At 56.0% G+C, this 17,673-nt stretch overlaps 2 protein-coding genes across 6 annotated transcripts in view; one reads left to right on the top strand and one right to left on the bottom strand.

The window, feature by feature from the left end:
* Nucleotides 1-5,803: 5,803 nt before the first annotated feature.
* The window catches only part of LOC102518865 (glycosyl-phosphatidylinositol-anchored molecule-like protein), a 46,198-nt gene continuing 34,328 nt past the window's right edge, over nt 5,804-17,673 (top strand). For 2 of the 3 annotated variants that reach the window (XM_032467759.1, XM_032467758.1), the window contains exon 1: nt 5,804-6,250. The gene's annotated coding sequence lies outside the window, so the exon portion shown is untranslated. The remainder of the gene's footprint in view (nt 6,251-17,673) is intronic. The other variant, XM_032467762.1, reaches the window with a different exon arrangement.
* Nucleotides 10,125-17,673, bottom strand: part of LY6K (lymphocyte antigen 6 family member K) — a 40,839-nt gene continuing 33,290 nt past the window's right edge. For 2 of the 3 annotated variants that reach the window (XM_032467753.1, XM_032467755.1), the window contains exons 2-4: nt 15,052-15,148; nt 14,084-14,185; nt 10,125-13,007 (exon numbers count right to left, since the gene is read on the bottom strand). In XM_032467753.1, the coding sequence (XP_032323644.1) occupies nt 12,718-13,007; nt 14,084-14,185; nt 15,052-15,148 (489 nt within the window). In that variant the 3' untranslated portion in view covers nt 10,125-12,717. Of the gene's footprint in view, nt 13,008-14,083; nt 14,186-15,051; nt 15,149-16,705; nt 17,415-17,673 lie in introns of those variants that run through there. The other variant, XM_032467754.1, reaches the window with a different exon arrangement.

Below are 17,673 nucleotides of genomic sequence, written 5' to 3'. Positions count from 1 at the left end.
TCGGAGCTGAATTGCTGTCCATCAGGCCTTCAGGCCAGGCTTAGAGGACCATGGGTGACAAGGGCGCCCTGGGGGGTGGGGGCAGGTGCAGGAAACAGCCGGCTCAGTGGGCTGCTTCCAGTTCGTGTATCGGGGTCTGCCTGGGATTCCAGAGGCCGAGGGGTGGGTGCTCCTATCTCCTGGTGTCTCCACTCATCCCCTCCCAGGGCCACAGCGGCTCTCTCTCCTCGCGGCTACAGTCCCCTTCCCAAGGACCACAGCCACCCTCTGGGTGCAACTCTGACTGGGCCACAGTCTGCTGAGAGTCCCACCGCGCCCACTCTCTGAGTAAGCTGGCCTCCCCGTCGGCCTCCAGGGCGGACTCTCATGCCTCGGGCCCTCCCCGTCCGGGCCTGGCCTGTGCCCTAGAGGTATCTGCTGGGTTCTTTCCCAGGGCCCCTGTGGGGTCTCTCTGCATCCGCCCACAAAGGATGGACTCAGGCGCTGGGGGCGCAGGTGGCTCTGGGTGGTTGCTGGGAGGGGCGGAGGTGGAGCTGGTGCACAGGCTGGGAGCCACCTGCACACTCGCTGGGGCCTTGCCGTGCCGGGTGGGGGGCAGGTCCTGGGCTGGGGCCAGGGTCTCTCTGTGCAGCCAAGGAGCCTGGGACTTAAAGTCACAACGGACTGTCCAGTTTATTTAGATGGTATATTTGTCAATGATATTTTATTTTAACTTTTTTAAAGCTTCTTTTAGAATTTTCGTATTTTTGGCCATATGGTATGTGGGCTCCCATTTGCCCCAGCCCCTCAGAGCTAAGGGTGGGGAAGAAACCAGAGCTCTGATCACTTCCTCTCAAATTGGTGCGACTCTGTGAACTGAGATGGGATGGATGCTGCCTGAACAATCCTGCTGTCCACTCCGTGCCCTGCACTGTGCTCTCCTCCATCCCCGCCACCCACCCCACCCACTCCATATGCTCTCCTCCATCCCCGCCACCCACCCCACCCACTCCATATGCTCTCCTCCATCCATGCCACCCACTCCATCTACTCTACTTCAGTCAACACCCTTCAGCTTCATCCACACTATTCACTCCATTCTACCCCTCCCACTCCATCATCCCTCCCAGCTCGACGACCTCCTGCCGCCACAGGTCATGGCTGTGACTCGGCCTTGCCCAGCAGCCACCAGCTTCCCTGGCATGAAGCCCAGCCTTGCCTGGAGCTGTCCTCAGATAGAAACTGGACTCTGAGGCCAGAGTGCCTTTCCCAACTCCACCTCAGCCCTCAGCCAGACCTGAGAAATCTCCTTGATCTCGCTTCGAGGGGACGTGGCGGGAAGGGCAAGATGGAGCCCATACTGGGACCCTGAGACGTGTGCTGTGTGTGGAGCTCCAGGCAGTGGGCTGGCCCTAGGCCCAGCTCAGAGGCCAGTGGGGGAGGCCAGACCCGGCCTTGGTCTTGTGTGGGTGCAGTAGAGAGGCTGTGGGAGAGAGAGAGAGGCTGGGGCTCTGGGTACCCCCTGGCCCAGGCAACCAATGGTCGTCTGTTCAGGAGTTGCTGATTTCCACTCAGTGCCAGGCTTGGGCAGTGGGTGCCAGGCGTGCAGGGACGAGAGACTGGGGGTTGAGGAGAACAGGGGACCTGCGTTAACAGAGGTCAGTCTGGTGACACACTTGGGGGCCCTGTGCACAGCACTGATCTACCAGCCCCAGCAGCCCCTGCCTGGAGAAGGCACCAGGTGGGCTGCGTTTTGAAGTAGGGATGAGGAGGGAGAGCCCTGAATGAAGAGGAGGAGCCAGTGCAGAACAAGAGGCAAGCGGGTGAATTCCCGGAACTCTGACAGGCAAAGACAAGTGGATTTCACCCAGTGGGCACAACTGCTCAGCTGAGGTCTATCTTCTTGGGGATCTGTGAGCACTTCCTCCCCCAGCAGGGTGATACGGGAAGGACTGAGTGTGGTGACGCACTGTGCAGTCCTGTGGGGCACCAGCCGCCCAGGAGCGGGGCGCAAGGATGGCACCGCCCTCCTTAACCTAATCAGGCACCTGAAACTCACTCTTTTACAAGCTGGGTGTTCTCCAATTAAGGCCCGGACTCCCACCCAAGGCCACAATTAACGCATGGCCTCCTCTGCCTGGCTTTGGCCTCCACTCGCCAGCATGGCTGAGAGGGAGACACGGAGCTCCCTGTCCGCAGGTGGGCAGGGCAAGTGAGGAAACCCAGGCAGCAGTGAGGCCCTGGACTGGATACTTGACCTGGACCCTGCCAGCCTAGGGGACCCTGATCCCAGCCTCCAGGAAAAGACCTTGACCACAGCTATGAACCTCAAGGCCTCCACCTGAACAGGAGGCTGAGTCCTGCTCCCGCCTCCCCCTTCCTCCCTCCCCTCCCTGCTTCTTACCCTTCCTCCAGCCCTGGGCTGGGGAAGGGGTGGTGAGGACCCAGAACTGAACGCAGGCCCCTCACTGTCTGGTGGGGCTGGGAAAGGGGTGTTCCTGTGGCTGTCACACCAAGGAGGACTCCTGTGTCCGGACCTGGTCACAGGCTGAGCCCTGACCCTGGTCACACCCTGAGTCCGGGCTTTGGTCACATGCTGAGTTTTAGTCCTGACCACAAAGAACGGAAGCTGCTCTGGTCTTTGGGCCCACAGCTAGTGTTGGAGAAGCAAAGAAAGGCTGGCCCATTCGGGGGCAGAGAGCCTCCAAAAGGGCTTCAGTGGCAGCTGGAGAGATGGGGCTGGTGGGACTTGCAGTGTCCCGAGTAGAAAGCTTGGTGTCCCGAGTTGCTCTGGCCGCTGCCCTTGGCCAGTCTCACCTCTTCCCTCCCTTCCTTCGCACTCAGAGCCCGGCACCTGCCTCAGCACTACAGCCTTCCACTTCCCTGCAGCGGGGAGAACACCGGCTTTCTGTCATCATGTTGAAGGGTCCAAGTCTCAGGCTGGGGTTCCCCAAGAGGAGATGGAGGTTAGGGATAATTCACCCTGGGTCCCTGAGAGGGGTGGCTACTCCGGTTCCGGCCGGTTTGGGCAGCAAGGAGCCAGGATGCAGGAAGCCTGTGCCCCTGAGCATGGGCAGCTGGTGTTATCCAGGAGAGAGAAGGCGAGGAACCGGATAAACAAGGGTGTTCCAGCTGCCAGCATCCTGCAGAGCACACCTGGGACAGCCCGGCCTGCCCTCCTCCATAGGTTGGGGCTGAGGCATGGAGTGGGTGGCAAGCACTGCTAGCTCCCCAGTGAGGGGCACTGGAGGTGGGCCAGGATGGGTGAATAAGAGCTCACCAGCCAGAGCAAGGGCCAAGGTGAACAGGGACAGCATGTCAGGGAACGTCTGTGTGGGAGCGGCTCCCTCTGAGATGGTGCCCTTGGGTTCTGTTCCAGCAACACGCCATGGTAATTTCGGTGCACCCTGGGCAGAGCTGGCTGTGGAATTTCCCTCTCCGTTATCCTGTTTAATGCAGAGCCTACACGGCTCTGCCCTCCAGACTCCAGCTCCCTCCAGCGCCCGCCGCTGGCAAGGTGGGTGTGTGGGGGTAGAGCTGCCGCCAGAAGCCGGGCACAGAGGGTGGGTGTGGACCTGCGCCCATAGCGGCACCACCAGCACCCTGAGAAAGTTACTAAAGGGAGACTTCCTAAGATGGAGTCAGGAGGCCGGAAGGGGGACCCCTCGTGCACATACCCCTCCAGTCAATACGGAGCCCAGCAGGAAGAGACCTTCTCTACATCTCTGGCAGGAATTGACACTGCTACCAGGGTAGGAGGGAAGATTTTCCCCCAGCCCGGCAACAGCCAAGCCAATGAGAGGCAGTCACAGCTCAGCCAGTGAAAAGCCACTATGCGTGGGATTCCCAACTCCAGTTTCCTCCAATGGACTGTTCGTTTAGAACAGCCCCTCCCAACTCCCCCTTCTCCTCTACAAAAGGGTTTCCTCTTCTTTGCTTTACCAGACTTGCTTGTCATTTACCATAGTTGCATTCTCCGCGTATCCCAAATTGCAATCCTTTGCTATTCCTGAATAAACCCATTTTTCTGGTAAACTAACTGGCTGTTCTGTTGTTTCAGGTTAGCAGCCCCCTCCTGTGGCCAAGACCATGCACCCCTCGGGGCTCCTGCAAACTTGGGGATGCTCCAGCCAAGCACTGGAAGACTCCTCTACAGGCAGCATGGGCCTGACTGAGCACATCCTCTCACCTGCCTGCCTGCACCGTGGACAGGTTTGGCCACACCTGTTCCCTCTTGTTACCCTTCTAGGGCTCCAGAGAGTGAGGTCCACCGGTAGGGGCTGGAGCAGGGTGGCTCCAGGGCCACACTCCCAACCTGAACAGGGAAGCAGGGGACCACTAAGGCCATGCTTGCTTGCAGAGGCGGTGCTTCTCTGCCAGGTCCAGGCCTCAGGGGGCTAGCTCCCCACCTCACCTCCCCCCTACGCTGTCCTGTTTACACCACCACCAGGTCCCCTGTGCCTCCTGTGCCAGCAGTGCCCAGCTTGGAGCCTGCCACCTGGAGGGCCTGTGTCGCTGGGGGGCAGGTGGCTCCTGCAGGACTGTGCCCCAGGCCTGGAGAAGCCAGCTGGGCTTGCCCAAGGGCAGCACCACCTTGCTGATTCTGCTGCAGAGGCCTGGCCAGTGGGCCAGCTGGGCCTTGGCACCTTTGCCACCAGGACCCTGGCAGATGTGCTCAGTCTGCAAACAAGAGACAGGTAAGGGAGGGCTGCTTGAACAGGAGACAGTGAGGGCCCCATGCACTGAAGTCATTCATTTATTTACTCACTGCACAAATATTTATGTACCTCCTACACACTGGGCACTGTGCCTGGCCCTGGCCCTGGCCCACACTGGCCTTGCTTGGGTTGGAACAGCCAATGGCTTCACAGGAAGGGAGCCCCGTGGGTGAGAAAAGTGCAGGGAACAGCCTCTGAAGACGCTTCCCACAGACCCAGGGAGCAAAGACCTTTCTGGGAAGTCCTTGGGCTCAGGGACAGGGGCCTGGGCTCTGACCTCGGCTGCGGCCTCCCAGCAGTGAGGCCTTGGGCAAGCCGCCTGCTTCCCTCTCGTCCTTTTCACGGGGCCCCTGCGTGGCCAACCTTGGAAGGAACTTACACAGACCTAACAAGACACTGCCCACACCTGTACCCTGCCACGCTGCCTGTGCCTGCGCCCGGTTCCCGGCACTGGTGCCGCACCCCGGGCCTGGATCCCACCCCCCGCAGCAAAGCGGGGAGCTAGTGCCCCCTCAGACCCTGGGCCCCACGCTGACAACTGGGGTTGGGGCATCCCTACCCCTACTCCCTCACCCAGGTGGGACGAGCCTGAGGTGCGGGTTCTATATGGGCTCAGAGATTCCCACGGACGCGGGTGCCCTCCCTTCTGCACCTTCCCTGGAGATGTGCCTTCACCTCCTCATAAACCGTCTGCTCCCCAGCCCTCATCTCCATCCGCTTCTTGGGGGACTCGGACTCGGCACCTTCAGCGCCCAGCACAGAGCTGGCCAACAGCCAGCAGCCACATCAGTGAGGAGAATCATTACCCCATGAGTCACAAGGGCTCCAGGGGGCTGCAGACACCCAGACAGTGGGCCAGACGGCTGTCTGCCTGCGGCCTGGGACCCAGGAGATCATGGCTGGATGGGCCAGGGGCTGCTGAGTCCGCAGGGACCTGCCCGAGGGGACGCTGGGCCAAGTGTGCCCCCTAGATCACACTGAGGCTGCTGAGACCATGCACACACTGGGCAGGGAGTACTGTGTGGTTAACTCAGCTGTTTCAACCAGGAGGACACGAGGAATGCAATTTCTTGATTGAATTTTAAAAATACAAGGAAGAGCAAGACATGGACATTTAAGGTCTGCTGCAGCCGTGTTCTAACATCACCCGGGGTTGAGCAGGATTATTTAAATTCAAATTAATTCAAGTTAAATATCATAAATTCAGTTCCTCTGTCACAGCGGCAGGCGGTGGCTGGCGTGGAACCAGCCCGGGCCCAGGGCAGCGCTGAGCGGTCGGGGAACTTGCCTCCCTGATTGCAAGAGCTTCCCTCCCTCCCGCTTCCCACGCCCCCAGCTCCGCCAGTGCTGCTGTTGGGAGAACAGCTCTTTTGCTTGCAGTTCCACTTGTCCCAGCGACCCTGAGGGGGTGGCCTGAAGTCCATCTTCCTCCATTTGCCACAAGGAACCGGAGAGCTGGCCTGAGGCGCCGAGGGTGGGGGAGTGGGAGCTTGCCGGGGCCGGCCGCGAGCTTCCTTCTGAAGCCCTGAGCGCGCCTCCCGAAGACCCGAGAGGTAAGGCGCTTCCCGGGGGGCAGCCGCCCGAGCCCACGGAGGCGCTGATCTAGCCGTCTCTCTTTTCTGTCCAGCGTCCCACAGTGGAGGACAGGATCTGATTTGGCTTGCCTGGGGGCTTCACCCTCATGGCAAGCTCGAAGTACGCGCTCATTTCCTCACCTGCTGGGCGCAGACAGTGTGCTCACCGCCCTTCTCCCTGGGGGAGGGCGGGCCGGGAGCGCCCGGCCTAGGCTGCCAGCTCCTCACGCGCTGCTCCTCCCTCGTCGCCCGCCGCCCAGACTGGGCTGCCTCCTCATCCGCGGGGGACTCTACTGCCAGGCCTCCCCACACCGAGCCCTGGCTTTCTGGATGGTGTGAGAACGAACGCCTGTATCATTTGGGGACTAATATGCAAATAGATTCCTATAGTATGTGTGTGTGTGGGGGGGTGGCTGCTTTTTTCACTCAATACAGCCCCCTTCAGATGCACCCAGGTTGTGGCCCATATCAAGCCTGTTCCCCTTTGTCGCTGAGAAGTATTCCATGAGGTGGGTGGACCGCAGCTGGCTTGACCACTTGCCCACTGAAGAACATCTGGGTTGTTTCCAGGTTTTGGCTGTTCTGAACGAAGCTGCTATAAACATTTATCCACAGGGTTTTTGTATGAACAAATGTCTTCATTTCTCTGGGAAAAGCACTCAAGAGTGCAATTGCTAGGTCCTAGGGTAGTTGTGTGGAGTTTTATAAAAAACTGTCTGTTTTCCATCATGGTGAAGCCATCTTATACTCTCACTAGTGGCGTGTGGTGACTGTTTCCCGGTGACCTCGTCAGCATTTTGCTGTGGTCACTATTTTTTTATTTCAGCCACTTTGGTAGGTGTATAGTGATGGCTCATTGTGACTTTCATTTGCATTTTCATAAAGGATAGTGATGCTGGACATCTTTTCATGGGCTTATTTACCCCTCCATCTTCTTGTTGGTGTAACGTCTGTTCATGTGTTGGGGTCCCTTTTCTACAGATTTTCTTTTTTTAACTGTTGAGTTTTGAGAGTTCCTTGGAATTTTAGATGATACTTCCTTGTTGGATACGTGGCTTGCAAGTATTTCCTTCCCGTCTGTAGCTTGTCTTTTCAACCTCTGAACAGAGTCTTGAGCAGAACATAACGTTTTAATTTTGATGAAGCCCAATTTATCAGCTGTTCCTATTATAGATTTTGCTTCTGGTATCAACTCTAAGAACTCTGCTTAGCCTGAGATGGTATCTTTTTCCATATTTATTTAAAGTTTATTTATTTTTACTTTTGGAGGGGAGGTAATTAAGATTTCTATTTATGTATGTTTATTCTAATGGAGGTGCTGGGGATTGAACCCCGGACCTCGTGCGTGCTAAGCACACGCTCTGCCACTTGAGCTACACCCCCACCCCTCCACCCCCTTTGCCCTTATTTTTCCACATTGCTGGGACCTGTAGACCAGGCACCCTTTTCGTTCCTGATACTGAGAGCGTGTGCCTTCTCTTAGTCACTGTCATTCTGTCCAGGGATTTATCGGTTGTGTTCGTTTTTTTCCAAAAAAATACCTCTTGATTTTGTTGATTCTTCTGTGCATTTCTGTTTCACTAATTTTTGTTTCTTTCTACTTCCTTTGGGTTTGTTATTCTTTTTCTGATTTTTTGAAACAGATACTCAGATCTCTGGCTTTCGGACTTTCCCCCACTAATACTTGATTTCAGATGACAAACTTCTCTTTATAAGCACGGCTTTAGCACCGTACCACAGGTAATAATATGTCATAAACACACTGTCACTTAATAGAAATACTAATTTCCACTGTGACTTTTGAGTCAGGCTATTCAGAAATTTATTGCTTAATTTCCAAATATTTGGGAATATTTTAACTTTTGTTATTAGTTTCTTATTTAATGTCACTATGGTCAAAAACACACTCTGGATGATTTCAGTCCACTGACATTGCTGAGAATTGCTTTATAATCCAGCATTGGACAAAAATTTGGTGAATACTCTGTGTTCACTTGAAAAGATTGATTTTTTCAGTTTTTGGATGCAATAGTCTATGTGTTATGCGGAATTAATTAAGGAAACCTCGGCTAAAGTCAGAACTGGGACAGGCCTGGAGGTGGGGCATTCTTCCTGCCGTTTCGCGGCGCCTGGGGCGCAGTTCCGCCGCCGGACGGCGAAGCAGGCTGCGGGCTTCCCGGCGGGGACGCCTGCTTCGTCGCGCGCCCCCCACAGGCGCCCCTCCGCGGGGGGGGGGGGGGTCTGCGCTCCCCGGCTGGCAGCCCGAGGCCCGCGCGGCGCCTGTTCTCCTGGCGCCCGAGAGCCGAGAGCAGCCTTCTGTAGTCACGTGGCGCGGGGCGGGCGTCTTCTGCGACAGCTACACGAAATGCAGGTTTCCTCGTCCGTAAGTAAAGGTTTTCCGGAACTAGCGATGCTCGTCCACCCCCGTGTTTCGCCTCCCGGGGCGCAGGCTCCTTTATCGCCGCGGGCCGCGCCACGGCTGCCGCCGGCGACTCCTCGCTGTCCGTGCCCTCGCGTTACCTGTGCTACTCAGAGCTTTACGTGGCCCAGCCCGGGCCTCGCTGATACTGTTTCACACAGTGATACTTGTGTTTATTGACTCGCCTTTGCTCTTTTTTTCCTTTCCTATTTTTCCTCTGCATTTCTTTGCTCATGCTTGAGATCATTTTTCTCCTGCCCCTTGTATTTCTTTTGGTGTGGTCCGCTGGTGATACGTTCTTCGAGATTTTAAGTTTGTTGTTAGCTTTGAATTTTGAAGGCTATTTTTGCTTTGTATAAAGTTCTAGGTTAACAGTTACTGTCTGCCAGAGGTTTGACGATGCCCTTCCACTGTCTCCGGCTTTTCATTGCTTATTGTCTCTCTTCGAACCCGGTTATTTGTCTCCACGTTGCCCCTGAAGTGTTGGGCTATTTTCTCTGGCTGCTCTGAAGATTTTCTTTCTCCTGCGTTTCTCCAGTTTTACTGTGATGTGCGTAGGTGTGAGTTTCCTTGATCCTGCTTTAGTTTCTTTAGCGTTTCTTAAACCTGTGGGGTGATATCCTTAATTAGCTTTGGAAAAATATTAGCTCCTATGTCTTGAAATGGCATGTTTAATTCCTTAATTGTCTCACGTTCTTCTCTTTTCAGAACCTAAGTGTTAAAATGCTTCCCCGTTTTCCCCTGGAGGCTGCTCCATCTTTGTATCAATGTTTTGTTGTATACTGTTTGGTTTTCTGTGTAGACTTTGTTAACTGTTCAGTTGAAAGGATTTGAACATTTCCATTATGGTGTCTTGCTTTTGCGCAGAATGCCCATGTTGTCACTGTTGGGTGCAGGGTACAAGGTCTGTTAGTTGTGGTGTTCAGTATTTTTACTAAACTTCTGCCTTCAGGTCTGTCAGCTGTTGGGAGAGGTGTGTTGAAATATTCCACTAGGTTGCTGGTTTTGTCCCTTTCTCCTTGTAGTTCTAACACTTTTTACTTTATACACTTTGAAGCACTTCTGTTAGATACACATAAGTTGTTAAATTTTTTTCTGGTGAGTCATTTTGTCTTTTACGCCTTTCACAGTTAGTGACTTTTGCCTTAAATTAATAGTATAATCCACTAATAATCTGATACTGTCTTTGAGCCGCTGATTTTATTTATTGTGGGCACCAAGGCATGCTAAGGTATTGCTGTCATCAGTTATTCAGTACTTTTACTTTCTTCTATCCACTTCTTTTCAGAACCTCTGGCAGTAAAAACTCCATTTCTGTGACACTTGGCATTGACCCTTTATGCCTCTGCTGTCTCTAACCTGAGCCACTGAGAAACCGGAGAACACTTCGTGGTTAGTCACGTCCCTCCCGCCTTTTCATGCCGTTTGTATCCAGTATTCTTACTTTCTTTAACCTCCCAAATAAGAATTTATTATTGTTGTGCTGTCTAGTCAGTGTTTGTTTTGATTTGCCCACGTGCCTCAGTCAGCCCGGGCCGCTACAACAAAGCATCGCAGACCAGGTGACGTAAACAGCAGACACTCACCTCTCACAGCTCTGTAGGCTGCAAGTCCAAGGCCAGGTGCCGGCCGATCCACTTTCTGGCGAGGGCCTCTTGCCGTGTCCTCCCGCAGCAGAGAGAGCTCTCTGGAGTCTGGTCTTCAAAGGCCATTCTTTTGGATCAAGGCCCCACCATACTGACCTCATTTAACCTTAATTACTTCCTCGCTCCACACTGGGGAATAGGACTGCAACATACGAATTTGGGGGGACATGGTGCAGTCCACACCACCACATACTGACATTTTTTCTTAATTTGTGATTCCTTCTTGCATTCCATGTGTCTGGGATTATTCTCATTCCCCTTAAAGAAGGCTTTTGGGGAGTTCCTTTAGCAGTGACTAGTCAAAGGTAAACCATTCCAGTTTTTTGCTTATTCGGAAAAAGCCTTTATTTAAGTGTTCAAATCCAGGCTAATTTCTAGTTACTGTCGTTTAACGCTGCAGAGCTGTCACTGTCTGGTCCTCTGCCTCCTGTTGAACCGAGGTCTGCACAGGGTGTAACTGCTGTTCCCTTGAAGACATGTCTTTTCTCTCTGGCAGCTTTTAGGATTTTCTCCTGGCTTGAAATCTGGACATTTTACTCCAGGTGTCTCAGTCCAGGTCTGTGGTGATTCCGTGACCTGAGTATTCATGTCTTTTCCTTCAGCTTCCTGGCTCCTTCCCACACATGAACTTTCCGTGTGCTTCTGGCCACAGCTGTGCTGGGTCGCAGGAGGAAGTGTCTATCCTCCCTGTCGGGGCTGCGGCCGCTGCCCTGGTCCTATGCTGTCCTGCCTGCACGGGGCCCTCACTGCACCCACTGGGCCATCACCTCCTGCTTCCATCCTTCACTCGTGCTTCCCACTCTTAGCAGATAAAGGCTCCCAAGTCTTTACATTCAGAGTGCGGCACCGACGTTGACCCTCGATCTGTTTTTTCTAAATACCGCTCTCTTACCGTCTCCTTCTTTCCACAGTGAGTTTTCTAGAAAGAGTATCTGTCATACTGGTGACAACATGTGCCCCAGTTCACTTGGTCTCCTCATCCTGCCATAATTTGATGTTTCCCATTGTCTAGTCACTGAAAGGGCTCCTCAGCAGATCACCAGAGACCCCCCAGATCCAAAGTTAGGAATTCTCCACACTCACACGTCTCAGCCTCCCAGTTATTTCACACCCCACACAGCCACCCTCCTTGTGAAGAGACTGCAGTGTCAGGTTGCTATGGGAACTCAGGTAGCTGACCTTTTGCTTCTCTGGCCTGCCCTCACAGAAGGGATGCTCCCCAAACTCCAGTCCCAGGATGTGCGTCAGGACAGGCCCAGGCGCTGTTCTGGGCACAGGCAGGAGCAGCAGGGTGTGAGCACAGAGCGTGTGCCTGGAACAGGGGTGGGCCCACAGTAGGAACCTAGTAGGTGCTGGAAAACTTCTCCAGGCCTGGAGCTGCCAGTCACCCCTCAGGGGCCCTTCCCGCCCGCCGTCCCCCTGGACAGACTTAGGTTTCTGGTTTAGAGTGTCTGGATGTGACCAAGATGGACCTCCTCCCTGCCTCAGGGATGGCACAGAAAGAAACCACCCTCTGCCCGCCCCACCGTGCCTCCTCCTGGGGCCACTGAGACCTGGTCTGCAAAGATCTCAGGTGGCAGCAGCAGTCTCTGAGTCAGACCGGGTCAGGGGTGGCCAGAATGCGGGCAGAAGCTGGGGGGGAAGGTGAGCAGCAGATGGGGCTGGGTCGCACGCCGCAGGGAGAAAGCATCTGGCTTGTGCAGAACCTCCAGCCTGACTTTTCCACCGTCTAGGGGGCTGCATCTCACCACGAGACTGCATAAAGGCTGAGCCTGCTGCTGCCTACCTGCCTACCAGGCTCAGATGTGGGACAAATATCCACAGAAGGGTTTGTGAGTCTATGTACCTGTGCCAGTTGACAGGTGAAGTCCAAGCTTATTCAGCAGAATTCCTCATTTTCTGTCTCCTGGAATCTGGCGGCATGAGCTGAGGGGGGAGCAGCCATGGGTCCCGTGGCTGGCCGCAGAGGGCCGTCCCGAGGTCCTGTCCCATCCCCTAGACCGAGGAGGATCTCACTCCAGGGATGTCTTAGGCCCATATTATTCTGACTCCTGGCAAAGAGTAGAAATGTCAGCACTGCTCTTCACAGGAGTGGAGGCAGGGTCTCAGGCCCTCCCCTCCATCAATACTGAGGCCCCCCAACGTGCAGAATCAAGAATGACTGTCAGCAATGAGCAGTCACAAGGCTGGGTTTCAAAGAGAAACTTGTAAACAAAATCACTGTGGGGAAGGTTTGGACTTGCTCTAATTCCAGCTGTTGGCTAGAGCCCCCTGCCCGCTCACCCCATTTCCAAGTCCCTGGGAAGTCAGACCACCGGTGAGCTAATCCATGGAAAACAAGTTTAATGCAACAGGTGCCAACCATCTGCAAGTCGGCTTCATCACGGCAGCCTGAGGCCCAGGAGCACCGAGGCCAGTGCCACGAGAGTCACCAGCCTGGCGCTGCTGCCCTGCCCGCCTGGGGCCCCTCCCACCTCTCGGTATTTATCTTCTGAGTTTTCCTCGATGACTGGTTTCTCAACGTTGCACAGGTTCTCCCTGCAGCACGAGATGAACAGGAAGGGCGTGGGCTTTACGAGCACAAACGACTTGGCTGTCCGCATCCCCTGAAAGCTTAACGCACAGTACTTCATGCATTGCTTTGAAACATAGAAGAACCGTGGAAAAACTCCTGATGGGAAATAGAGACAGAGGAAGCACATGAGTTGGAGGCGGCAACATGAGCAGTTTCCGTCTGAAATCTGTCCAGCCCTGCCCCTGCCGGGAGCACTCTCAGGCCCCACTCAAAGAGGGCACCTGGCCAGGAGTTGGGAGGAGAGTCAAGCCTTTGCGTTCAGAGTTGCTTCTGGGGGGCAGTGGGGGATGGCTGGCGTGCAGTGTGGCACCAGATACCCCAGCCCTGGCCAGTCTCCGGGCTCGGGAACCTGGGCCTGAGGGTCTCTGGCTCTTTCAGCCTCAAGTCCTCAAACGAGGGTGGCTCAGGCCTTTGGGACCACAGACAGTTGCACAGGAGCAAGGGACTCCTGGCCATCCTGGCCACGGCCCAGCGCTGGGAGCCGGGCCAGGCCCAGGACTTCACCCTGTTGCACGAGTCCCCAGGCCATCGCGGCTCCATACTGAGTTACGTGACGTGAGGCTGCAGGGAGACTGGCGCCTCAGCCAGCCCAGCACCCCGCACGCTTCCCGGGACATGGAGCCCCCAGAGGGAGCTTGCTTCTCGGGCCCCGGCAAGGCCGCGGCTGGGTCAGGCGGAGCCTTCAGACACCCGCTTGGGAGAGAGTTCTTCATGAGGCCAGAATCCTCAGGTGAATGACAGATGACAGAGTGGCGGTCTCCAGACATTTTAAAGCGCGCCCACTCTTTTCAGAACGTGTGGAGCCCACGCCCCTTATTATGTACATCTCTCGTAAAGCTATTCTCCGGCCATCTGAAGTCAGTAAAGCTTAATTTTTCCCTCAGAAGTGAATGAAAAGGAATCTCCACCAACTTCTCCCTGCCCGTCGCTGCTGCGCGCTGGCCAGGGGTCGGGGCTGTGGCCGGACTCGGGCTCTGCTGGCACTCGCGTCAGCGGGGTCACCTCCAGCCCCTGCCTGCACGCCTGGCTTCACAGGACCCTGTTCTTCCAGTGTAAACAGAGGCTCACTTTTATGTCAGCTGTTCTCTGTTGACGACACAGACAGACCCCAAGCCCTGAGTGCTCTGCTGAGCTGCCTGGGGAGCCCCGTCAGGGGCGGGGCTCATACTCACTCACGGCAGCAGTGGAGCAGTACTCAACGCCCTGGTCACAGTCCATTGGCTGTTGGCAGTCGAAACTGTTCTCTATCTCACACACGTGACACCTCAGCCGTCCTGAAACGAGGCATCGAAGCATAAGGAGAGTGGACCCTGCAGCCCTCTAGTACGTTCAGACGGACAACAGCCCTCTCTTCCTCCAAGCGAGCACCGCCAGCGGGTCCCTCCAGCTCCCCGCTCCCCACAGCCTGCCCCATCCCCTGAGTTCCTCTGCTCCTCTCCTCTCCTGGCCTCCCCCAGTCCACACACAGGCCATGTCTCGGTCACACCCCCACGCCCAGACACCCTGCACCAACACATTCCTGCACTCTCACACCAGACACACACACTCACAGCCTGGCACGGGAACACTGCGCCCCACGTCCACACACAACACTGACATATCTCCCCTCCAGGTACTCTAGAAAAAGGGACTCCAGGGCTGTGCAGTCTGCTCCCAAAGGTGCCCTTTCCACCCGCTTCCTGGCCCACCCCACTCCTCGTCCCCGAGGCCTTGCGTCCACCCTGACCCCAGAGCGGCAGCCCGCTGGTGGGTCTACGCTGGGGCAGGACTCGCTCCCCGGGGGAGAAGCAGGTGACACTCCAGCAGCTTTCCTGTTCTTAGAGACAGCCCCAGAAGGCCCACGTGGGTGGGGTCAGGCTTGGCCTCTGCCAAGAAGGCAGGGCCATTGTGGGGCAAGCTGGGTGCTGGGGAATAAACCAGCCATCCCTGCCCGCCCTTGGGGGGCCCACATCCAGAGGCCCCCCACACTGGGTGTCCAAGTCAGCCAGCCACCCTCCTAATGCCCACTGAGTCCTCTGCTCTGCAATTGCCCAGACCCACGTGGGGCCATGGCAGCATCCAGATATGGAGGCCACCCCTGTGTCTGCATTCCAGCCCACCTCCTCCTCCCAGCCCAGGAGGCCGAAGGCCGCGCACTTACTTTGTCTTCCAGACACGGTAATGTTGGTCTCCACCCACGGCATGCCCATGACCAGGAGCAAAGCAAGGAGGACGGTCATTTCCAGTGATGCCTGGCCCTGGACGTGAGGAGTGAGCAGGGCCACTTGGTCAGCCCTGTGGCTCCAGGGTTAGACCCAGCCCCTGTGTGTCCACCACCACTTAAAGCCCTTCCCTGCTGGACACTGGGGCAGACCCTCTCCTCCTCACACTTGGGCCCGGGGCCGGGTGTGGCCTCTGGGTGTTAGGCGTGTTACTACCACCAAGTCCCCTCTGTCCCCAGGGAGCCCCCACCCCCTGGAACTCTGGGCCCTTCCTCACCCATGTCCCAGCAGACCTGTTCAGTGGGTGTTCCTGCTGCTGTTCCCTGAAGGCTGTACCAGGTTTCCCTCCTCTCGTCCCCAGCCCGCTGCTGTGAACTCCTGCTCTCTCAAGAGTCCCCATGGGGTCCCTGCCCACCCAGCGCCATCTTCCTCTCCATCTGTGGCCAGGTCACCACTGGTGCAGCCTGACCCCAGGGCACAGGAAGGCTTGGGTACCCCTGCAGTGCCTGGCCCACCCCAGGCCGGCTGCAGTCCCACCGCCCGCGCACCTGCCCCTGATGCTGAGGCCGGCCCTCCTCTCGCAAGGCCCCCAGAACTCATGCCCCCAGGCATGCCCACTCCGCCCCCTTCCAGGCTGCCCCGCTACCCCTTCTTCAGGAATGTTCCCCAAGTTCCCCCTGCTGTCTGGCAGGTGGGGGTCAAAGGGGAGAGGGGTCGGCCCCCTCTGGGCGGGATGCACACGGGGAGAGGGCACCGGGAGCCCACAGGTGCTTGCGGCCTGTCCCCTCCTGGGCCCCGCGGGCCTGCGTGCTGGTTTCTCCCAGGTCGTGGCCCCAGAGGAGCGCGCGCGGCGAGCCGCTCTCCTCCCGCAGCCCTCCCGGCAGGCCTGGCCGGAGCCTCTGCCTCCGCAGGGGAGCGCTCCTGGTTTGGGTTCTGGTTGTGAGGGTGGGCGGCAGAGCGTGCTGCGGCCTGGATGTAGCACCGTGCGTTCGCACAGCCTGCTCCGATGGGCCTTGTGCTGTGGCCAGCGCGTCGCACCAGACGGAAAGCCGCACGTCACGCCTCACGCATGCGGGTCCGCGGGAAGAAGGCTCCTGGCGACGAGGCTGCCTGCCGCCGGCTCCACTTTTTTGCAGTCCGGATGCGTTTGCCCCATAGCCACCTCCGTTTCGTCCTCCCACCTTTGAGGTGTGAGTGCCTGTCCCCGCAGCACCGTCGAAAAGAGCGCGTCCTCCTTGCTTTGGATTTTCATCTATCCGGATGGTGGGCAAGACCTGTGCCCTGCAGTACGAATTTGCATTTCTCTAATTACGAGTGACGGTGAGCAAGCTTTTGTATTTCAGGTGGGTACTTCTATTCCCTTTTCTGTGTTCTCTATTCTAGTCCGTTGCCCAAATACTTTTCTGTCGATTTCTTTATGGACTATAACAGTAGTCAGTTCTCTGTGATAAAAAGGCAGAAAAACTTTTTTCCTATTCGATACAGGTCTTGGCATTTTTGCAGAGCAGAAGTGCTTGCTTCTTCATGGTCGAAGATAAACAAAGCCAGACACTAGTTAAAAGTAGTAAGGATGGATTTTAACCATGAACATACCTTTTCGGTGGGGAAGAGAGCCGGTGTGAAGCGACCTCCACTTGGATTGACACAGGCGTGACTGGGCATTTCAAAGCAAGAGTGAGGGAGCAGAGAGGTGGTGAGGGGGGCTCAGCAGAGTCAGGGAAGTGAAAATTCCCACAGCAGGAACACAAGGTTGGTCCCTGTGTTTGCTACCTGGGCCGGCTAACTGGCACTTACTGACGGTAAGCCCCTGCCCCCTCCCAGGGGGGCTGGGAGTGGGGGCCCATCTTCAGGCGCCAGCTGGCACGCAGCTCGGGCAGCTGTGAGTTTTCTCAGGCTGTACTCTGAGGCAAGCGGCAGGGGCAGGGTTGGGGAGGATCACCCCAGGGATGTGGCCTGGGGCTGTCAGAAGTGACCTCAGCGACTGCTCAAGTCTTTACAGCCAAGCTTGAAGCCTAGCTGAGAAATGACTTAGAGAAGCCTGGCTGGAGTTTGGTCAGGAGAAGATCTTTGTCACCGCCTTTTATTTTACGCTTTTGGATTCTGAGTGGTAGTTAAAAAAAAACCTTCCTCCAAACAGGTGATAAATGAATTCTTCCATATTTTCTTCTGATAGCTTTACCAGAAGTCTTGTTTTCCTTTTCCTTTTCCTATTTAAATCCTTGATCCATTTGGAACTCCTCCTTCCACGTTGTGTTTTTTCAGATGGCGGCCCAGTTAGCTTGACTCCATCATTTAGAATGGCTGTTCCGTCCACTATTGACCTGAGATGCTCCTTACGCTGTCTTAATTCTGCCTGGTTCTCTTTGTGGGTTGTATCCTTCCAGTTGCTTTGTGTGTCCACACGTCTGCGTGGCAGCATGTCGGTGACTGGGCCCTCGGAGCGCCCTGGAAGGTGTGGGTGGCTCTCATCATGCCTTTCAGGATTTATTGTTGCTTGAGTCTTTTTCAGTTTGTCTGGTTAGGAAGTAGAAAACCTCAAGAGAACCTGTCTCCCGCTTGAA

Source organism: Camelus ferus, chromosome 25, assembly GCF_009834535.1.
Source record: "Camelus ferus isolate YT-003-E chromosome 25, BCGSAC_Cfer_1.0, whole genome shotgun sequence".
In the NCBI taxonomy this organism is placed as follows: domain Eukaryota; kingdom Metazoa; phylum Chordata; class Mammalia; order Artiodactyla; family Camelidae; genus Camelus; species Camelus ferus.
Note: the sequence above shows the minus strand (reverse complement) of the source record. Positions and strands in the feature narration are given on the sequence as shown.